General features: G+C 39.4%; 1 protein-coding gene across 24 annotated transcripts in view; it reads left to right on the top strand.

The window, feature by feature from the left end:
- fam120b (family with sequence similarity 120 member B) overlaps positions 1 to 24,225 on the top strand; it is a 145,805-nt gene that overhangs the window by 95,772 nt on the left and 25,808 nt on the right. For 7 of the 24 annotated variants that reach the window (XR_009061011.1, XR_009060899.1, XR_009060922.1 and 4 more), the window contains 8 exons: positions 16,171 to 16,269; positions 16,335 to 16,441; positions 17,670 to 17,730; positions 17,801 to 17,852; positions 18,049 to 18,117; positions 18,227 to 18,340; positions 18,424 to 18,493; positions 18,628 to 18,896. Coding sequence is in view for 1 of the 24 variants with exons in the window: in XM_057817371.1 (XP_057673354.1) it covers positions 19,925 to 20,042; positions 23,685 to 23,875; positions 24,065 to 24,198 (443 nt within the window). In the remaining 23 variants the exon portion in view is untranslated. Of the gene's footprint in view, positions 1 to 15,200; positions 15,300 to 15,420; positions 16,270 to 16,334; positions 17,731 to 17,800; positions 17,853 to 18,048; positions 18,118 to 18,226; positions 18,341 to 18,423; positions 18,494 to 18,627; positions 18,904 to 19,922; positions 20,043 to 23,684; positions 23,876 to 24,064; positions 24,199 to 24,225 lie in introns of those variants that run through there. The other 17 variants (XR_009060903.1, XR_009060871.1, XR_009060873.1 and 14 more) reach the window with 15 other exon arrangements.

Raw genomic sequence — 24,225 nt, 5'->3', positions numbered from 1 at the left:
GGTCACAAATAAAGTAATTAAACATTGTCCAACAAATAAAGCATGAAAAAATAATTTTTATGTTGTATATTTGACAAAATAATCGCGTTTCCGAATTTCGAGCCTGAAAAGGAACGAACCCGGAAGTGACACGTCACACCGAGAACAGCGATGACAGCGCTCCATACGGCCGCCCTACAAAGCCCTTCAAACAATGATTCAAACAGTGATATAAGCGACAGATCAAGCGCAAGTGAGGAGATCCAAGTTTTTGAAGAGTTGGAGGAGGAGGTTTGAATTTTATGTTGGACCGTACATGTATTAGCCAGACGCTAATCAGGATGCAAACAATGTGCCCAGACTATCTGACATGGAATGGAGACAAGACCCATCGAGATTACAAGATTGGTAAACTTTAGGCTGTTATTATTTTTATGATTTGAAGCATGTCACGTAAATAAACCACCTACTATTGCCTGGGATAAAAGAAAAGTTTTGACAAATCCCCGATCGTGTTGTGGAATGAGCGGTGGAGGCTAGCGACGTTAGCTTTTGTTTGCCTGGCATGTTTCGGCAAACACTTCCGCCTTCGGACCCTCTGACGGGGTTGGGGGTGTTCGCCGAGGCATGTCAGGTGGATAAACCACCTACTATTGCCTGGGATAAAAGAAAAGTTTTGACGAATCCCCGATCGTGTTGTGGAATGAACGGTGGAGGCTAGCGACGTTTGGTTTTGTTTGCCTGACGTGTTTTGCCGAACATTTCCGCTTTCGGACCCTCTGACGGGGGCGGGGGTGTTCGCCGAAGCATGTCAGGTAAATAAACCACCTACTATTGCCTGGGATAAAAATAAAGTTTTGACAAATTTATAAGTGTAGGCAAAAGAACTCAATACAACTATGATCGGGGATTGCCACGAGTTTGCTTCTGCTGTTTATTCCACAACACGATCAGGGTTTTGCCTCGAGTTACCTTTCAGCTAGCGTCACTACCTTCTGCTGTTCATTCCACAACAGTTGGCAGCTCTGCTTTGACAAAGTCATCCGTCATCTATCCAAAAATCACACTTTTTTTGCGAATCCTTGATCATAAGCAGATCAGTTGATGAAGCAGGCATCTTCGAAGTGTTTGTAGCAGAGAACACTACTCGATGATGGCGTGAAATTCATTCGTTTCGTGCGAACAAAAGATGTCCATTTAAGTGCCCTGCTATCCTTTGGCCACTCTTACAACTTTTCTTTAAATTGAAAACAATAAATCACCACACACCACTGTGGCATCTTACCGAGAAGCAATGCAACCATACTGTGTGTATGGCGGACTTCCTTCGCAGTTCTCGGTGTGACGTCATTTCCGAAGATTGTCGAAGAAAAGCATTTTCGTTGTCAAGGGCGTTGCTATGGGTTAAAGAAAGAATCTGGAAGGGTTGCGTTAAAAAAAATAACGAAAATATGCTTATAATTGTTTAGCCATTGATATTATTAAAAAACATGGTGTCGTATCTGTATGCCTTCTCAGTTGTTTTTTCTTTCCAGCATCTGATTCAGCTGGATGGGCGGGGCCGTGGCCGCACACCTGTGGCGCATTAGGAGCGCTCATTATTTAAGGACTCCTGTCACCGTCTGCGAGTGTCGGACTATTGCATTTGCTTGTTACCTGCTTTGCTCACCGCTGCGTGCTCATCGTCACCCTTGGTGCTTCCCGACATTCTTCGATCGTGTTCTGGTTTGATCTCATTTACTTTTGTGCTTTTTTGGATTTTGTAATTGTAATTTTTTACTCAGTTATATTCACGCCATTTTGGCGTGCTCCCTCAGTTGTGTTTTCTTATACTCGCGTTTTCTTGCGTGCTCTCTCAGTTGTACTTTGTTATACTCGCGTTACTTAGCGTGCTCCCTTTGTCGTACTCATTAAATACAAAATTCGCTCTCTGATCTCCTGGTCTGTGTTTTGGATCCACATTAACGGCTTGCCGTTCATAACACATGGTTGGCCAACCTTACTTCACATTTGGTCTTTAAGTTTAGGGTAAAGAATTGGGCTGGGGCAGTTGTCCCAAAAACCCTTTAAACTTCACATTATGTGACCTGTTTTTTGGGGGTTTTTTTTGTTTGTTCTTTGGACAAAAAAACCATGAAAATTATCACCAGTTACTTTGCCAAGTAACTAATTACTCTTACATTCAGGTAACTGGGTTACTAACGCAATTACTTTTTGGGAGAAGTAATTTGTAACAGTAATTAATTACTTTTTTAAAGTAAGATTAACAACACTGGATACCAGTGTGTGTTTAGCTACCGTAATTTTCGGACTATAAGCCGCTACTTTTTTCCTTCATTTTGACACCTGTGGCTTTTAGTCCAGTGCGGCTTATTTGTTGATTTTTTTAGGTACCACGTTATTTGACAGCGGCATCATAATATTATCATAAGACAGCCTAAATAATGACATGACACTATCATGGGCATTACTGAATGCTTATGTCATTAAGTGTCATTTGGCAAATTATGTCACTAACTCCATTTATTTCCATCTTGGATCTTTTACATCCATTCAAAAGTGAGATCATTTGCCGGATAATACTTAATGACATCTGTTATAAGCATTCATGAATGCTCAGGACAGAGACATGTCATAATTATGATTGTGTAATGACAGTCTTATGGCGCCACTGTCAAATAAAGTGTTAGCAAATACCATAACTAGCAATTGATGAAACAACTGGAACAGTAACTGAAGAAATATTTAGCACAGAACATGATTTTTGATTGTTATTTACGTCTGTAGCGCTGCAATGCATGCAAAGAGGCATGTTGGATGACAACAGTGTTGACAGCAGGTGGCAGCAGAGGTTGACTCTCTCCCCCAAGGGAGCAGTGATGGCCAAATGAAGCTTCATGAAGCAATAAAGCTTTGCAGCCAATTGGTTCAAAGTTTAATGATGGTTCATTTGGTCTTATGACAGTCAGTCGTATGATGCCGCTGTCAAATAAAGTTTTACCGGTTAATACCTTTTGGTGTAAATATCCTATGATACAGTGAGGACAGCTGAGGCTTATAGACCCTACTCACGTGACGTCACAGCCACGCCCCCGCGCCATGTTGTCCGTCTACTCTTCATGTTAATGCATTAGCGCTTCGTAAATTCCTCCTATTATGGCTTGTTTTTCTGTTCGTTAACATTAATAATCAAAATGGTGAAGTCGTGTGTGGCGGTCGGTTGCAAAAACAGAAGACAGACAGAGAGACTTGAAGTTTTACCGTATTCCGAGAGACCCGGAGAGGAGAGCGAGATGGATTGCTGCAATTCGACAAGAAAACTGGGCTCCAAACGACTACCACAGATTATGTAGTAGTCATTTTATATCTGGTAAGATGCATTTAATATATATTTAGAGGGTTTTGGGCTGACAACCACAATTAAGATCATTGCTAGGCTAATCGCCGACAACATACACTCAGACGTTGTGAATGAACTACCTGAAAATATATAATTATAAGGGGATAATAAGACAGTTGTCATACAATTAATTTACAATTTTACTATTGAGGTCAAAAGCCAAAAATAAATTCAACTAGGGACAATCTGGAGTAGCGCTGTCGCACTTCATATTTATTACATATTATATATGTATGTAGTGAGAGTGACATGAAATACATTAGACTTAACAGTGGATGTTAGCAAGAACAAAAGATTTTGAATTGAAAATTTCGTAACTCACCTTCCCGAGCACAAGATAGATTCCTGCCGAATTTTCGTGGACGAGGACCTGTTTCACCCAACCAGCAACGAAGTATTTATAAGCCTCCAAGCTCTTAAAGTTTTTCAAACTTTCGTGAGAATAGGCTGATTTTGTGTGGACAAGATAGTTGTAAATATCAGGGAAGCAGATGTCAGTCAAAGACTGCGAAGACGGCGGGTCGAAAAACATCGATTTAGGCATCAAATATGGATCTGGCGAATGGATAAACTGAAGCTTTTCCATATAACGCCTTTTATGCAACGCATCCAATGAGTTTACAGCGTCAGATAACACCGGGGCTTCCATGAATTGCTCTATAACTTGCACGACTAATTGAAAACAATGAGAATAGGTCTAAAAAATATGGACAATATGGCGGCCGGATACAGCGACACGTCATTTTGTGACGTAGGTGAGTAGGGTCTATAGTCCAGTGCGGCTTATCCATGAACAAATGCCGTTTTCGTGCCAAATTTGGTGGGCTGCGGCTTATAGTCAGGTGCGCCTTATAGTACGAAAATTTGGGTATATGAGGCTGCTTTCATTTAACTAGGAGATTGCGGATCTTCTTTGTGCGGTGTGTCGTCAAATCCCCCTTTTAAGGCTTTTATTATTTCACCTCATCGCTACTATCAGAGGTGCCCCGTGCCTCTTCCTCTGCCTCCATATTCCATCAGTCATTCATCACCATGACGTAGCACACATTTTGCAATTATGGCTGCAAAGCGTGACCAGGACGTATGGTGGGTTGGAAGGTAGCTCCGGGACCTCCCACCGCAGCCAACTACTTCTGCGCGTTCATCCGACCACGTTTCTTAATTCTGGAATTGTGTACTTCCAACCCACCCACTTCGCGCGTGCGTGTGCGCAAATTTGAGAAATTGTTTAACTGGATATCGATTGTTTAACTGGAGTGCTTTGCACATTGTTCCGGGTGTGCGCGTGGAGCTGCGTGTGCACGTGCGTGTATGTGCGTGTGTGGAGCAGGGGCTCTGTGACACGCACCGGGACAACAAAGGAAGAGGTCTCGCGCCCCGCCGCCCATTCATCCCTTTCTCTGGCCAAGTAATTCCCATTGATTCTTATTGAAGGACGAGTCGCGAGCCCCTCGGGGGAGAACTGTGTGATTTGTGAAGGGTCGCAAGGACAAGACACGCCCCTCCTCGAGCCCGGCCATCTGCTCCCCCAAACATCACAACACCAACTACCAAATGGCACCCCCCCCACACACACACACCACCCCTCATCTCCGTAAAAATAATTCCTCTCTTTCAAGGCATCTCTCAGAATTTGTGTTTACTATCTCAGCTGTTTTGTTTTACTCCACTGAGATTCAGTACAACTGGCATAGGGGAGCAACCAGTTGCATGTTGGGCAGATCACAGTGGAGGCATGCAGAAGATATGGGGTGGCCATATGGCCTGTGTGTGTGCGTGTGTGTGTCAGTGTGTGTGCCAAGAAATGGATGGATGGCTGTCGTGGGAAACCCTGCATCATCACCATCACACACACGGTTGCACATCGCGTGGCAATCTGCAAAAATCAAAGTGAGGCCATCAACACATGACTGCTGTGATGATGGACTGTGACTCACTTGAAATGTACATATACTCACCGAAGACAACATAGGGAACCCTAACACAATCTCATGAGATCCACGCAGAGATAATGATCCTAATTTCTTGTAATTATTGTGTGAAATTTGCTGCTTTTGTCCAGGGGTGAAAGTGGTTAGAATTTCTTCCCGGAACTCCGCGATCTGAAGGTCGCCACGAAGGCAGAAATTTTATTTCTTTTTTCTTTTTCTTTTTTTTTTTTTTTTGGGGGGGGGGTTCAACACTACTGAAATGCAAAGAAAACAATTTTGAATGAAAATCCGTTTTTGTAACACATATAAAAACTGATTTCCATTCAAAATTGTATTTTTTTCAATGATTTGCAAAATAAAAGTTAACAAAAACAGCAATAACCCCAAACTCAATCTCCTGATTTTTATTTTCCTCATTTCCTCACATACTTACCGTAATAACAAATTTTAACTACTTAAGAACATAAGATGTATAATAAAATTGAAGTTAATGTAAACATTTACTTTTTGTTGTTTCTTTATAATAAAGATAGTAACATAAATTCAGAAAAATAAGTACAAATGACTTATATTATGCGTGAAATGGAATATATTTTGAAGATCGCGCAAACATTGGCTTTTTTTTATCATAAGGAAATGAATAAGTAGCCTAACATAAATGAACAAATACAGTGCTGCTCAAAAGTTTGTGAACCCCCTCAACATTTTGGAATTTTCTATTATTTCAACCTGATTTCCTAATCAATCAATTCAGTAGTTTTTTTTTTTGTTTTTTTAACAGTTGTGTTGTCGAGACTAAATTAAAAAGAGTTTTCATCAACTGATGTAGGTGCAAAATTGAACTGTTTGGTCACAACCAAAACCGCCATGTCTGGCGAAAAGTCAACACTGCATACCACCAAAAGAACCTTCTCCCAACAGTGAAGCATGGAGGTGGGAATGTCAAGATCTGGGCTTGCTTTTCATCCTCAGGACCTGGACAACTCCACATAGTCCAGGGAATCATGAAATCTGAGGAATATTGTCAAATCCTAGAACATAACCTGACGCCATCTGTTTTGAAGTTAAAGCTTGGCAGAAGGTGGATCATGCAACATGATAATGATCCAAAGCATTCCAGCGATACAACCAAGGAATGGCTGAAAAAGAAGAAGATTCGTGTTCTGGACTGGCCCAGTCAAAGTCCTGACCTAAATCCCATTGAAATGCTGTGGCGGGACCTGAAGCGAGCAGTTCATGCCAGACGCCCATCAAACCTCTCTCAACTGACTGCGTTCTGCAAGGAAGAATGGGCAAAAATCCCCCAAAGTAGATGTGAGAGGCTGATTAGTCACTACAGAAACCGTTTGGTTGAGGTAATCTCTGCAAAAGGAGGCGCAATATCCTATTAACTGAAGGGGTTCACATACTTTTGCACACATGATATCTGAGTTTTTCTTAAATCAACCACTTTTGTTAAATAAAGAATGACAATATAACTATTTCTTTTGTTTCAGTCCATTATTTGGAATGTCAGTATTGTGGATTTGGGTATAACTTAACATTTAATAAGGTTATTTTAGTTTTTTTTACAAAAAATCTGACCATCGCTGTGGGGTTCACAAACTTTCGAGCAGCACTGTATAAGTCCAAAGTGCACATTGACAGCTAAGATGTTCTAAACCTCCCCCATCAGAGCAAATAAAACTAAATATGATTTAAAAAAGCCTCCTTAACTCTTGCCTTGCTCTTAAAGATTTTATCTATTTTCTGTTGCATTGCCCTTTTTTTGTTGCATCAATTCAACATTTTTTTTTTTTTTTTTTTGCTGTTTCAGAAAACATGCACATTTGAACCAATCAGAGCTAACTATCTCTGCTGATCACATTTCAGTATGTCAACCAATTGAACGGATAAATGAGTCCAGGCGTTTTGCTTTGCTGCGTGCATTAGCACATTGACCTGACTCATCATCGTCAGACTCAGATAACTGCAGCAGCTGGGGAAACCTCCATGCTGTCCGTGGAATATAATAAATAATAAATATCGGTGGAACCGGCTTACGCTACACAAGCCCTTTATTATGCCTGTTGTGAACACTTGTGTATGTAAATCGGATGTTGGTAGATTGTTTTCTTCATGGAGATAAAATGCATATGTATTTTTACATAGCGTTTTGACAGTTGCCGTCATATTTTCGGAATCAAAGCACCGTATCCTGGAACAGCGTTCCGGCCCTGAATCATATACCGGAACGCAGTTCCGGCCCTGAATCTTATACCGGAACTGCGTTCCTGACCGTTCTGGCCAACTTTCACCCCTGCCTTTGTCACATACAGAGTGATTTACTCTTATTCCCCATTTTTAGGTATACAGTACTTGTAATTTATTTATGGACTATAATTGTTACAAGAAATGAACATGAGAAGGAAGTGTATTTATTGCATGGAGTTTTATTTAAGATTTTTCAAACCGCCATGGAGCCATATTAACTGATTTCATAACAAAATTGTGGGATGGAAGACATAACACTAAATTTTAAACAAAATAACTGACCTGAAAAGAAAACAAGAAAATACAATAGATTCACATACATCATGGAACATACACACACAAAAAATGGTAAATATTACAACATATGAATAGATTATATATTGTAACCCTTTACATAGCATGCATTGAACCCATTGGCTGCCAGTGACAGTGTTAGACGTCCAATCCATTTTGACTGGCAAGTCTGACAAATGGATTGGAGGTCTAGCGCCGTCAACGGCACTAAAACGTGAGCATTCATAGCCAATGCTTAAATGAATTGGATGTCTATTGTTGTCATTGGACGGCAATGATAACTTAATAACAAATATTCTCCTATTTATTTATTTTAAAAAGATTAACTTTTTTCTTAAAAAAAAAAAAAAAAAATTTAAAATTGAAATGTTATTTTACAGTTACATGTCAATCACTTGCAAAAGTTAACAAATATTAAATTTCCCCACATTATAATACAGTCTTACTCTAGATCATATCAAACTGCAACCACAATATTTAAACTAGGGCTGTCCCAAACGACTAATTTCCTCCCGATTAGTCAGCCGACTATTTTTACGATTAGTCGACTAATCTAATTTTTTTTTTTTTTTTTTTTACTAATTTAATAATGAATTTTTTGTTAAAGCTTATTAATTCACAAAAAACATTTTGGAACACCTAAATTCTTTATTACCGTATAAATAAATAACATAAATATCAATAATAAATCACAAACAATGAGATCAAATGCTGCTGGCATTAACTGGTGCAAAAAATGTAAACGGAAACACTGTGACTTCACCTTTTTAACAGGAGTCAAAACAATTCTTACTCTTTTTGCAGTATGTCATTGTCTATATTGTTCTAAATGTTAAAATGAATTGCAATGTCCCGGTCAGTCATTTTCAGAATACTTTCTGTGAGTTCAGATGCTCTTTCCGGTGTGCATTCCGCATTTTTTGGGGAGGGGAAAAACTGTTCAACTTTTGTTTGTTTTAACCTGAAGATAACGCAGAGGGCACACTGAAATATTACCACAATTATTTTGAATGAAACACACATACACATACCCACAGTAACAAAAATTAAGTATATAGTATTAATTTTATAGTATAGTACTATATATAAAACTTTGTAATATTAAATAACTAACATTAGTGCAGTCATGGATTACAGTAAGCAGGCCAGTGGTATTTCCATATATATTTTTTATTATATTATGTATATACAGGATATATGTATATATTTTCGCTAAGTGGGAGCTTCCATGATCCTAATAAATTTAATAATAATTTTTAAAAGTATATAATTATATTAATTATTTTATTAAATAAAAATGCGCGTTGATACGACGCACGTAAAGGCAACTTCCATTTAAAAAATCGTTAGAGAGTTGTATGGACTTACAATCCGCTAGCTTGTTGTTTCTTGTTGTCTTCGAAAATTATACTTGGGTGACGGCGCTTCAAGTGTTCGTTAATAGCCGACGTGCTACCGTGGTATGCGAGCTCAGCTTAGTAAAGACTACACACAGTGGCACCCTCCATATTTTCCTTGATATAATTCCAGGCTCTGGCTATTCTGGTCCGCTTTTTTGGCTTTATGCCACTTTCACGTGTTACCCATCTCTGCCCTTTTTGGAAATTGGCGGTGTTTTTACCTCCTCACCGGCGATTCACTTGGCTCGTTGTCGTCGGTTCGTCTGGGTTCGTCCGATTTCCTCCTTGGGAAGGCAGCGGCGTGCATAAAAACACCGAGAGGCGTCGGATGGTGCTTTAGGGATACTTTTATTGACCAAAACAAAAACGTGGGGGATGAAGTCACTCAACTCGGCGCTACCCGCTCACTTTTCCAACTTGCCGATCTCGCTCCCTCTCTCTCGCTCGCTCGCCCACTTTCTTCCTCTTTGCTCAATCTGACAACGCCGGTCACATTGAAATAACAGCGGCCCCCTTAGGGGTGCCAGTAACAACCGCTTGTATCGCGAGCGCCTGCCATTCTAAACTTTATCCGCATGTAATTATTTTTAACCCATCATTACCCGTCGACGGTATGTTTTGCCCGTCGACGCATTTACGTCATCGATGACGTCGACAACGCCGACTAGTCGGGACAGCTCTAATTTAACCCCTTCAGACCTAAGCATGCTGCTGAAGGACATCATGCGTTCGCGTCTCTAAACCTTTAAATACACTGAATTTGGTTGCTATTGCTACTTCTGGGAGATGACTGAATGAAACTTTCCCCATCGAAATCAAATCATGAGGTTTGGCACGCCCTCTTTGCTATTTTTGGCTCTTTGAAAATGACTGATAAACACAACTTTAAAAAGGATGACGTAAAGTGCTCATGTCTCATTAAAGACACATCAACATTAAAAATAACTAATAAAAGCATGAAATATACCCGACCCCAAAATTGCATTTTGTTCTGGTGTTTGAGTAGAGTAAAAATCAGCACAGATCTTTATTTTTAGTTTTTAGTTTTTTTGCCCAGCAGAAAAAATTTGGGTCTGAAGGGATTAAACTGTTTCGGAGCTCTTATAGAGGTCTTTGCTCTAACATTAATCATGAACTCATTATTTTTATGACAGAAAGATCTGTGGAGTAGCCCAAGAATGTACCAATAGCACCTGTTAACTTACAGTAAATGTACCACAGAACGGTCATGAGGGTCAAATTAGGTGTGGCATTCCTACTTTTTCCCACCAGCATATACATTGCCTCATTTACAATATTATACAATGGTATAGGCCAGCGGTCAGCAACCCGCGGCTCTAGAGCCACATGCGGCTCTTTAGCGCTGCCCTAGTGGGTCCCTGGAGCTTTTTAAGAAAAGGTTTGAAAATAAATGGGTGAGGAAATATATTTTTTGTTTTAATATGGTTTGTGTGGGAAGACAAACATGACACAAATATTCTTCTAATTAATTAATATTGTAATGAAGTTAAACTTGAAGCCGCATCGTGCAACAGAATAGTCACGTGATATGAAATTCTCTAAAGGCTGCACTGCAGGGAAAATAAAACATTTAATCAATCAATTTTATGTGTATAGCACATTGAAAAAATCCGCAAAGGAGTCCAAAGTGCTTTACATACCATAAAACAGCAAAATAAGTTTACATTCAAAGATAAAAGAAACACATAAATAAAATAAATAAAAGACGAGGTCATAAACAGTCATTGCACATTAAAAGCTGAATAAAATTAAAATGTTCTAAGGCGTGATTTGAAATCCGTAAGTGAAGGGGCCTGTCTAATAGTAAGTGGTAATTGGTTCCACAGCCTGGGCGCCATCACCGCAAATGCTCGGTCACCCCTAAGCTTTAGCCTTGATCTTGGGACTTCTATAAGCAGGTGGTCTGCTCATCTGAGGGTTCTGGTTGGACTGTAAGGCTGAAGCAGTTCTGACAGATATGGCAGCGCAAGATTATTTATACATTTAAAAACAAATAATAATATCTTAAAATGTATCCGGTAATGTGCTGGGAGCCAGTGAAGAGATGCTAAAATTGGTGTGACATGTTCGCGCCTGCGGGTTTTAGTCAGGAGTCGAGCTGCAGAGTTTTGTACAAGTTGCAGACTGGCCAGTGCAGCCTGACCGACGCCTGCATACAAAGAATTACTATAATCCAGCCGAGTTATGACAAAAGCATGAATCAATTTCTCCAAATCAGAGCGTGAAACAATAGATTTCACCTTAGCAATCTGGCGAAGCTGATAATAAAAGTCCCGTACAACACAAGAAATCTGTTTCTCAAATTTAAAATCAGAATCAAATTTAACCCCCATATTTATGGTTCTTAAGAAACGGAGACAATGAACCGAGGTCAACATTCAGGGAGGCGTGGCTACTTGGTCCGAGCACCATGACTTCAGTCTTGCTTTCATTCAAGCTTAGAAAATTAAGTGAAAGCCACGACTTTATATTGTTCAAGTTTTCACTGAGTTGACAGAAAGTGCCATTTTGCACCATTGGAAAATAAATCTGACAGTCATCAGCATACAAATGAAATAAAACACCATGTTTCCTAAAACCAGAACCAAGAGGCAATAAATAAAGCGAAAATAAAAGAGGGCCGAGAACAGATCCCTGGGGAACCCCGTGTGGAAGCGATGCCTTTTTGGTATGCCTTTTTTAAACTCATGAAGGCTCATCATGGATTTGTAGCCAACTTAATCATTTTGACAATGGCTAATATATAGATACATACAACATGTGTTGCCTTCATTACTGTATAAGGCTAATATAAGGCTTTTAATATTTTGCCGCTCCAGACATATTTGTTTATTGTTTTCTTGGTCCAATATGGCTCTTTTAACATTTTGGGTTGCCGAACCCTGGTATAGGCAAACAAGTACAGAAGCTGAAGGCTTATCATTAAGTATGAACAAATAATGCTTCAGGCTCCTTTATGTATCTTATTCTACAAGCTTGGAGTGGGTGTGTGTGTATTTTGGAGTGTATTACCGCAGAAACTGAATATCAATCTGCTTTTAACGATGACTTAAAAACTCAATGATTGAATTGACATCTCCCAAGAGACATCATTCCACAGTATAGTCCAGGATATGATGTTTGATTTGCATCCAAAACAAGGCAAAAACAAACAAATCCCCCGGCATTGGGAACAAATCGCACACTCCCTGAGATCCCTGCCCTGCGGCCCCCTGGGGGTCCTTGGCCTTTAGTTTGGGAACCAGTGGCCTCCAGCAGCAGGATTAGCCAGGCCAGCTGCCCAGAGAGACCCTGGGCTCTGGACGCTGACACAAGGCCTGACCCCAGGGTGGCTACTATCAGGGACCCTGAGGGGGATTTGGACAGCTCTCGGTGTGTATGTATGTGTGTTGTTCATTGAGTTGGACAACTGTTGAGCCAGCGCAGATTTGGGCAGCGGTGTTCTTTGTATGTGTGTGCGTGCTTGTATGGTCAATTCTTTCCGGGGGTTAACTGCTGATCCAGTACAAATGGGAGGTGTGGGGGGTGGGCTGTCGTGTGCTCCTGGAACATCTGCCTCTGTTTCTCCTGAGTCAAGCTTTGGTCAGAAGAGGAGAAGGGAGGGCGGGCACACAGAGGGGGGTGAACTGAGGGGAGGAGATGGAAAAGGAAGAGTCTGTAGAAGTTGAAGGAGGTGGAAGAAGATGACAATGTCCAATGAGAGCTCCTTGTGTGCTGACTATACACGCCTCCCATCAATATTAATTGTGTTTACCTGCATGTGAACATGTGGACAATGGTTGTAAATGAACAGAAATGAAATTTCCCCCTTTTTATCTGTTGTGTGCATTTTATCATTGCTATCATACATTCTTCACTGGCAAATTAGGATTTATGTTTAGGATTTGTAACTACAAATTAAATGTACATTCCCTTAAAGATGAAATACATTGAGATATGCATGTCAGGCAAGTAGTGGGCATTGTCACTTAGTTCACAAAATTTTTGTCCGCACATAATATCCAAAACTGTCAAAACAGGTACTTTACCAAAAAAAGATGAGCATTTTTGTTGATTTAATTTTACACATAAATACTCAATCAGCAGCTTTATTATTCAAATAAAATTTGACTGTGGCGTACAAAATCCACTAAAAATACACAAAAAACTCAACATCCATCCCTTCTATTATGTGGACCATTGTGAAATAATTTCAGAATTTAAAACACAGCTGTCATAATAATTAATTGTTAATCAGACAGTTTTAATCCTTCTTCATTTTAAAATATTTTCTGTTTAGTTTTCTGTTTAGGTGATTGTATCATCATCAATGCACCAATGGCATGCTGCTTAGCAGGTTAGTTACACAGTCTCACTCTTTAGACAAGCACCGGCATTTAAACAGGGTTATGTATGGCACAATTTCACTCACTGCCACAAGCAGCAAAGATGCTGTTTGTGATGTTTGTGGAAAAACATTAACACATTTTGGCAACACAACAACCCTTGCAAAACACCCCAGGTTAAACTACAACGGATAATATGGAGCCTTTTCGACGCGATGGACAGATGAAGACAGACGTCTTAACCTTTTACTGGTTGTTGATAAATTACACAAAGCCATTGTGTTAAAACAGGCAAGGTGAACTTGCAAAATTATAAACTACAAAACATGGTTTAAAAAAAAAAAACGCACACATTTTCCCTTAAAATATATTATTGAGAATTTTGTGTAATTAGCTTTTACTGTTAAATGAAAATAAAATAAACATACTGACAAAGTTAAGCAGCTATTATGGCTTTTATTGATTTTTTACACATTTACTGGCAATTTCTCTTTTAGTTATCGAGTATTACAACTTCCACTTCAATTCGTACCCGAGCTCAAATGAATTAATAATAGTAAATAAATACTCTGACTTGTAATTTTAATGAAGCTATAATTTGACTTGCAGTGCAATAGGCTCCTTTTTTTCTTTCCGATTTGCCTGAAACATTAGTACCGGTATCACTATAGCTAATATCAACTTGAACTTTGCTTAGTGTTGGATCAGACAAATACATACGGAATTATGACAAATGTATTCTACTACGATTCTCATTTAGCGCTGAACAGTCACATTTGTTTACCTATTGTGGTAGCGCTCCTTACAGACTGAAAATTTAAAGCCAAAAGATGAGTTGAAACCTCATCTGTTGTGCTCATCAGCATCTGTTCTGACCCCCTAATGTCTTTCTTTTGTCTTGTATTGTTAGTCCTCAAGTGTGACTAACTCTGTTTTCTTAGTCATGTTAATTCTCTTCTGTATTGAACAGTATTGATGTATCTTGTGTTCTGCGATATTGATTCTAAAATAGACCAAAACTATCAGCTATGATTGGCTCTTAAATGTTTTTTTCGATATGTCAACATGGTTCTAACTTTTGAGTACACACACAGTGGGGCAGATTTACAACTGGGCTCCTCCCTCCTTGAAGATCAGTTGACTGTGAGAGGTGGATTGCCCTCCTAGCCCACTGAGCATCTGGCTGGGGAGCGACAGATGCTGACAGCTGGACTGACAGCCAGCATATGCCGCTTTCTTTATTTCTGCAAAGCTCAGACAATAGAGTGGAAGGGACGGGGGGTGCATTGTGTGGAAGGTAGACCTAATAGCTTGTGACTTCAGAAAAGAGCCTCTATTCTCCTGGAGAGCAATTAGTCTGTCTCTGATCCCAGCCTGGAGAGTTTATGGGTGGACTGATGCCACAAGACGTCAATGGTCCATTCAAATTCAAGCCTCATTCAGAAGTTTATATTTTTAAAATGCAATCTATTGCATCGGCAGCTATTGTCTTTTATATTAGGTGTGTTTGTTTGGGTCTGTGTGGCGTTTTATCTAGGACTGATATTGATCACCCGTTTAAACTGAGTTGTGTGACCGCATGCGCCAAGCACGTGCGCTTTGTTTAGCTGCGTCGTGACGTCACACGTACTACGGAGGAAGTGACAGAGTGCCAAAACAGACACACTACGCTGCCCGGTAATATTAGGATTTTAAAGTAAGTCCTTTGCTAAACAGGATTAGAAACGGCAGCGTCGACAATGTTGGCTATTTTGTGTGTTTGTTTGGAACGGCAAAGACTATGGCTGCACTCAAACTTATAATAATTAAACTTGCAGATGGAAGCTAGGCTAATCCTTAGCATCAAGAGGAGAGGACGCTATATGCGAGAGGAGTCTGGCTGCAGCCCGCCTCTCTCAGTACCCTGCGCCGCTCTTCTCAGTACCCATCCCGCAGACAGGAAATGACGCAACACCGCAGCTCTCAGTCCCCTCAGACCGGAAATGTCGTCAACCCTTGCGACGAAAACAAGTTACGTTATTTCACCTCTCGCGAAAAAAACACGGTAAGTGGCCGCACTGAAAAAAAGTTTTTAAAAGCGTATGCATGTTTAAAAATGTTAAATAGTTAAACAAGACTTGCGGTGAAAATATGAAGTGTTTATTCTGAGTTGAAAAGACCGTACTTATATCTAGTATTCTTAATGTAATTTAAATAATGTCTTCCTTTACTAACTGCATGTGACTTTGCTCTACTTATATTGTTTAATACGTACTGATGAATTCAGCAGCGAATTCGCTAATGCTGCTAATGCTTTTTACATTTTTTTTTCACAATGAACAGTCTTCTTTGTGTAGTTTTCATTATATTGCACTCTTATTTTTCATTATGTACATGCCTGCAATTCGCAGCTCGCTGTTTTTGTTGTTGTATGGTATTGTTGTTTTGCCTTCATTTGTTTTGTCTGGTCCTTTGTAGTTTGAATGTTGTCACATGATCCAAATAGGACAAGGTTGTAATTTTTTCTTGATATTGTTACTCTGCTTAGCTATATATTTTTTCATTATTTTGTTTTTTTTTTTTACTAGCTGCAAGATCACCACCCCATTGGGAAGAAACTAAATCACGACCCCCAAATGGTAGTCTTCCCATGCAGATACAAGGATGTCACACAGATCCAAATGGAAGTAAGTAGCATAAATATTAATGTACTTTAGATTTTGGACTGTGCTGAATACTTTTTTTTTGATAGACATCGAACACTGTAAAACCCACTGTGCAGACAGGACCAATGGTGACAATATAAGACCATGCCGAGCTTCATGGACGGTTCAAACTCATCCTGCCCAGGAACGGCTGGTATGTTTTATGTCTGAGACAAATGTTGTGCTCAGTGGAAATCTGGATAGGCTTATTATTCCTTATATTAGTTAACAATTGGACATAATTGATTATTTACTCTTTGTTTATTTAACCAATCAACATTCTCATTAGCTTATGCAAATCTTGAATATAAAGAGGCCAGAAATGGTGTTGATTGTCTAAAAAAAGAAAGTTTGATTGACACGTGCTGACTTTTGGAACGTTGGCCTGAACAATGAAATGGAATCAACTGTGAATTTTGAGGATTTAGTTTCTCTAAAGAACATAATGTCACTTGTACAATTAAGTAAAATGTAACTTTTTGTTTTTGTTTTTTTGCAGATATGAAATGCATATTTATAACTTGTCTAACAAGTAGCTCATTCAAAGGTATAAAAAAGTATTTTTTTGGCGTGTGTAGGGTATTATTTTAACTATGTAGCCTACAGAATGCTTGTATGGGCTCATGTAGGTGTCTGCGTACGTTTGTATTTATATAACATATGTCCGTGTGTATAGATTATTTATTTTTCAGGGAAGGACCATATTTGTGGCTGACCCCTATGTTGTTGCAACATGGTGAAAGCCTACAGGATGTGACCCACACATGCATCTGCCTGTAAGGCTGATTAGTAACAACTACAACTTGGAGCATTGGTTCATTTTCAAAGAACAGTCAAATCATAACAAATTAAATGATCCAAATTCCAATTATTTGTGGGAAGAAAAACAGATCCAATCTTGAGATCAGAGAACTATTGTTATCTCTAATGAAATTCAGTAACCATTCATATTGGCATGGCGTTTCCATGATGATCCAGAATAGCCTTGTTTGGTTTTGAAGGTATGTTCCAGTCGATCCTTTTATTTTGCCCCTTCAATTAAAGCAGAATTGCACTCCGGATGATTCATCCAATCATTTGAAGCAAAATTCTAAAATGCCACTCTAAAATTGCGAATGTTTTGTTTCAAGGGCATTGGCCCGGTCTCAACATTGGTAGGGACGAATATAATGCAAATAAGGTTGCTCAAAAGTTGGTGGGGACAACTTTAGCATCCTGAAAAGTTGGTCGTGTTATGTCCCTACTGTCCCTATGCAAACCTACGCCCTTGTTTTGTTTGCATGAATCATTTAAACCTGACTGGTTGGTGTTCTTATGCATGGAAACACGTTTGTAATTGTTTAACTACTGTATTTAATATAAACCTATATTTTCAATTGCAGAAAACGTTGACAGTCAATCAACAGGGGGACATGGAAAGAGAGGATTGGAAGTGAAATAGAGGTATTTGTAAAAGTGTGTATTCATTGATTCAAAACTTGAAGGAAGTGACTCTGTTAAATTCTTACGTTAGGGTTTTTCGGGACAGCCATAGGGGAAGGACTGTGGCATCTTCATGTTGGTAGGTGAGTTTAACTGTCCAATTTTGTCCTCTGTTATATTTGTATTCATTTATCCATTTGTAGTATGCTCTTTGCACTGTTCTGGATGCTCTCTTTGAGTTTAACCATTGTAAAATGAAGTTCACCGAATCATTCAAATTGGGCTACAAAATATCCTTGTCGTTATTCTTTATTTACACTTGTTTTTAATTTTTGTTAGACTGATATGCCAACTCTGAGGAAGTGGTGGTGTATATTGCTAGTGGACAATTTCAAACTTGGGTGCATGGTAAGTCTTTGAAACTGTTGATATGGCATTCATAGGAAAGTAGGTGCACAGCACCTTAATTCTTTGTTGGAAAATGTGGAATACTTATTTTTGTATTTTTTCAACTTAGGTGAGCCACAGGAAAGAGTTTGCCCATTGGACAGATAAGGCAAAAGCATTACTGCAGGGTGAAGTGCCACCAGTCTATCAGCTACAGAAGTGAAATTTGAATATAATTGCTGAGGTCAGCTTTTAAAGACTTTTTAGTGTCCATTACTCTGACGCACTTTTGAACATGTCCCCCTTTATTCACTGATTTTTTTTTAGGAAGAGGTGCAACCACAGCTCCTTCAAGTTAGTGGTGGCCCACTCCAAAAAGATATGGCGGGAAAAAATGGTAAGATTGTTTATATATCTAGTTTAATGCAATGCCTGAAAAGAAAAATCAAGTATAAAATTAACAAAGCATCATTTTTATTTTACTTATGTAATATTCAAATAGCTGTTTTCTTTCTCTTTTCCAATGAACAGTTTTGGTAAAAGGATTGTGCAAGACAGCACAAAAGCCTCGGACAGGGCTGGGGGGGGGGGGGGGGGGGGATCAATGCAGTAGGAGTTCCCAAGCATCCTGCAGATGGAAGAGGATGAGCACGAACTACAATGTCTTGGAGCCATTCAAGTTCTGTTTCAACCATCTGGAAGATGGATTTACCTTTTTTGAGGAGATTGTTGACCAAAGAAAATATCTGGTATTCTCTCAATAATAATAAAAAAATAATAAAAATAAAGTTTACCATATTAGAACTGGTTGTATTGAGTTCATTTTTCTACACTTATAAATTAGTTGTTTTTTTTCTTTTATCCCAGATGTTAGTTGTAGGTAGTTTTAATTACCTGTGATGAAGGCGGGAGTGCTTGCCGAAAAATGTCAGGTAATTAAAACAACCTACAACTATTGTCTGGGATAAAAGAAAAGAACAACTAACTCATGACAACTATTTTGTCATTTCTGTTTGAAATAAAGGTGCCTTTCCTGGAGCAGAAAGTTAAATATAGTTTCTGAATTAGTTAATTAGGATCTTCACCCACATGAATGAATTTAAGTAGCAAAATGAAAGACAAAATTGGTTTGGTTGCAACATTGAGAGAATATTACGTTTTTGATACATTAAATTGTAATGAAGCTATATTAATGTGTCCGTTCATAAAAATGTAAGGATGACAGCAATTTCTAATAATTCTCAATTGGAGTATATTTTACAATTGACAAACTAAAGTACACACTGTGATAGGTCACATGCGATCTCTCAGTCACCAATTAAACCTTTATTGCAGTAGTGTGTATTTTAATTTTGATGTACTGTAACCGTGTTTTTCATTTTGGTAAAATCAGCAGGCTTTAACAAACTGACCGCGCTTAAAGAGTTAATCTCCCGATTTCACCAAATCAATTTAAGGAGCATGGAAATAAATTATTATTTAAATAATAATGAGTGATGCTGAAACCGAAAATAAAAGACGTGCGAAAAGGAAAGTAAACTAGTATTTACGTTCGAATGGACGCTAACTATTACGATAAAACCGGAAGCTCGGAGCTCGAGCGCTGTTTCATGTTGTCATTTCCGGTCTGAGAGCTGCGATATTGCGTCACTTCCTGTCTGCGGGATGGGTACTGAGACGAGCGGCGCAGGGTACTGAGAGAGGCGGGCTGCAGCCAGACTCTCTTGCTATATGCTCATTCTTATATGACAACGTCAGCACGAAGATTCTTGGTACCTCCCAACTGAATGTTTTTTTTTTTTTTTTCTCCTGTTTTCCCTGTGTAGAAATGGGAGTAAAAGGTCTGCAGTATTTCATGGAGCGCTGCTGTCCAGAGTCCTGCGTCACTGTCAATTTGAAAGAGATAGCCATGCAACATGTTTCGAAAACATCAGACAACTCTTCCAGTTGAGTGCATCTAGTATAAAACGCCCGTGTTACGTATTTATTCATGGAGTGTGTTTAACGTATTGGCTCCAATTGACTGTGATATACGGCCAGTCCGTTGCCAGCCCCTTCCAGTTTAAATGGATTGGGAAACATGATCATTCACTACCAGCCCTACCAGTTCAAATAGATTTGTTTTCTATCTCCATCAATGGCAGCGAATGAGTTAACCCTGTTTGCATGCTTCTAAGTACACACAGATTAAAGTAAAAGAAAAAGGCAAACATATGCCTTTAGTTTGTCATTAAGCTGAAGTCTAATAAGGCATGTTTAAAGGGGAAGTTCAGAATTTTTGACATCAGGCTTAATCTTCTAGACAGCAGGGGTTTATTTAGTGTCTGGAGTTTATGTCAACAAATTCCGTGCAGTTAGTTATTTATTTATTAATTTGAGGTCTCCGGAGTGGCTAAGCTAGTGCGAGTCAATGAGCCCGTCCTAGCATGCCAATAAAATAACTTATTCACGCTTGAAAATCACCGATGACCCATGCAATCAATAGTGTTGGCTATGTTTTCAGGATGAAGTTATTAAGGGGCAGTTTACATGGTGACTCTCTGAAAAGACGAAAAATTTCAAATTTGCATTTATATGGTTCCGTGTCCATTCAAACAATGTCGCAATTCCGCATTAAAACGATGTAGTATTCATGCCAGGCCCTTGAGGGCAGTGAAGATTTACAAGGCGACAGCGAATGATGCACTTTGACTTCCTCAGCCCGGAAGACAACATGCCCGCCCACTCCAAGCAATGGCATTTTCTTTTGTTCAAAAAGGCACAAAAATGGAAACATTCAACATATTTAAATTTTTTTTAAAAATATTAAAAAGTAAGTTAAAGCCGACGTTCCGCCATTAGCTGTTTTTAATGTTTAATAGCATCGCTGCGCACGCCCAATGTGACGTGTACGAGTGCTGAAGTTATAGGCGCGAGTCCCACGCGGCAGGACCTTTTGATATGCAAGCGGAGCCGGCCCCCCTCATGCCCCAGCAATCGAATTCTTCCACTTTGGAGGCAGGATTCAAAGAATTTTTCGTCTTCGCATTCCGTATTCGCTGACACCATATGCATGCGAGGCAGTTCCGCTAATCAGTCATTGCGTCTTTGTGTCGCAGAGTCGCCATGTAAACTGCCCCTAAAACTTACCATTGCATGTCAATAACTGCAGTATGAACAGCAACATTGGTAATCCAGTAGCTCTGTAGGTAACAGGCTGCAGAGCGGAGTGATATTTTTTTCCACCTACTGTATGTGTTTATGTCCTAGCCGGCAGCAAGTATCCACAGTTTGTATTGTTCCTTGTAGGGCTGCATCTATCGAATATTTTAGTTATCGAGTATTCGACTGAAAATTCTATCGAGTAATCGGATAAAACATTTTTTTAGTTAAAGAGCAATTACAAATATACATGAGAAAACAAGACATTTTATCCTAATATTGAACCAGACAATCAATGTCTTTATTTTTTATGTACATTGTTGAAAACATCCAACACTTGCATCTCAGTTGTGACTAGAAAAAAAAAACAAAAAAATTCACGGCTTACACTCAAAAAAACTTCTAGATCTTATTAAAAAAAATCTTATTTCTTATTTTAAAATGTCAGTACGGAAGTTAGGTGTTTTTCCCAAGTGGTTAAATTGAATTTCCATTCGTGTCAAGCTATCTTTAAGTTCTAGTTAAGTTTTAGATTAGTCTAAATTGTAAGTGCTCCGGTTTCCTCCCACATCCCAAAAACATGCATGGTAGGTTGATTGAACACTCTAAATTGTCCGTAGGTATGAGTGTGTGCGTGAATGGTTGTATGTCTCCTTGTGCCCTGCAATTGGCTGGCAACCAGTTCAGGGTGTCCCCTGCCTACTGCCCCGAGTTAGCTGGGATAGGCTCCAGCACCTCCGCGACCCTCGTGAGGAAAAGCGGCATGGAAAATGAATGAATGAATGAATAAATTGTAAGTCCTAATAGGATTTTGAGTTTTTGCAGTGTTCAAAATAAATGTATGACACTGGCGGTATTGGAGCACATTAGGCACCAGTGCTACTTGGTGTTTTATCCAGCAATGACAACTGAGCTCAAATTGACAGCATTACTATGTTTTTATTTTACACCCTTATCACTCTACAGCACTGTGTTTTTACAGATTAAATAAAGCCTGTCTGTAAGACATGTTAGCCATGCATCGACAGTTGTCAGAATTAATAGAAACCTAGCCCTCCGCTGGGCTAAAGTTACGTTAGCAAGGTACAGTAACGTTAATCTTATTTATTAGCGCTGAGAAGTCTACTGCTTTAAGATGGCAGCTGTTTACTAACGCTGGCGAGTCATTTCGCATCGAGTTCCATATACATGCGATATCTATGAGACACACCAGACGCTACCTGCTACCACTGTATCATCATGCGGGCGTAGTTTGTAGCAACGTTAGCATAGTTTGTAGCTGCTGTCTGCTGCAATCAGGTATTTTTGCTTCTTCCTCTACAGACGTGACGCCAGCGCATTGTCCCGCATTAAAATAGTCAAAATGTGATGCTTAGAGCTGGCAAAATTAACCGATTCCTGGAGGCGAATGAAATTACTCGGATCAGTTTTTAAACTCGAGTTACTCGAGTATTCGTTTCAGCTCTAGTTCCTTGTTCCTTGTTCTTTATAGGGAATTTGTGGAAACTCATTTGCCCATTTCTTCTGTCTGTTTCCAGTCTGTAAATGCAAGTTTCACTATGTTGCCATTCTTCAGTCAAGACTCCGTAGACTGATGCTGCATTCGAAGAAGGTGGGAAATCAGAGTTTTCCAACCTCCGACCAGGATAAATATCATTGAAACACTATTAGAACTGGGGGGGCCTAGTCGCGAAGTCAGAAAAAAAGTAACCCGACTTCACGAGTTGTCAATCAGATGTCACTCAACAAAATGTGCTGCCCGTTGAAAAGCAGACCGCCAATAGTAAAACTAAAGAAAGTCGTTTAAAGTGTGGTCTATTTACCTTAGCTTTCGTTTTTTTTCTCCACTGTTTGATCGCTTACGATAAGCCATGTTTCCTGGGGGTCAACATGTCTTTTGATGGCCAAAATAGAAAATGCTTTGAGGGCCAACTGGTACTATCAAAGTGGGATAAGTCTGACTTCCCACCTTCCTCGAATCAGCATGAGCACGAGTGGCAGAAGCTCTGTTGTGGTCGCATTACACATCTACATCTAAAAAAAAATATAGTCCCTCAGAAATAAATGAATTGCGGCAGTTTGGTGTGACATCGTTTTGGCCGCATGGGTATTTTGAACAAAGATCTGCATTTCAAATTTATTTGACTATGCTAGTTCTGTAATAAATTGTTTTTTTATTGGCATGCCAGGAAGGGACCATTGACTCAAGCTAGCTTAGCCGCTCCGGAGTCTTGACATTAATAAATAACTAACAAACTGTACCGAATTTGTTGAAATTAACTCCACCGACTAATTTAACCCCTGCTAACTCGAACATTAAGCCTATTGTCAAAAATTCTAAACTTCTGCGGTTTCGCTCAAGGTTTTAGAGGTGCATCTTTGCCTTCCCAGGGGAAAAAATCTACTGAATCAGTAAATCAGTTTATAACAGATTCTAATTCTTTCAGGTCCTACACTCGTTGTGGATGGAATGGCCTGTTTACGCCACTGGTACTCTTGTAAAGACTGGGTATGTGGGGGTCAGTGGAAAGAGTATATGAGCATCCTGAGGAGGTGGGTGGAAACGTTCACCTCTGCAGGAATTCATCTGGTGTTCTTCTTTGATGGCATGGTTGAGGAGAATAAGAGACATGAATGGGTGAGGCACACACCTTTGTGAGCTATGGACACACAAGAATAGATTAAAAAAAGAGTAGAGTATCGACGAAACAAGATATTAATTTAATTCTCTGCGGTTTCATCAATAATGTGTGGTGCCTGCTGGATAGACACAGAAATATACCACCTGATCAACATGAACATAATATTGTATTACTATTGCTTTTAGGTGAAGCGAAGAAGACGAGTGAACGGGGAAGTGTCTAAAATCTTTCGTTACATTAAGTTACATAGAGCTCAACCAGGCAAAGATCTCTTTAGCCTGCCATCTGGCTTGGCAACATTCACACGCTTCGCTCTCAGGTTTGTGGGTGTTCCTATTGTGTTTAT

This window comes from Corythoichthys intestinalis, chromosome 1, assembly GCF_030265065.1.
Source record: "Corythoichthys intestinalis isolate RoL2023-P3 chromosome 1, ASM3026506v1, whole genome shotgun sequence".
NCBI classification, from domain to species: Eukaryota; Metazoa; Chordata; class Actinopteri; order Syngnathiformes; family Syngnathidae; genus Corythoichthys; species Corythoichthys intestinalis.
This window is presented reverse-complemented; position numbering and strand designations above follow the sequence as displayed.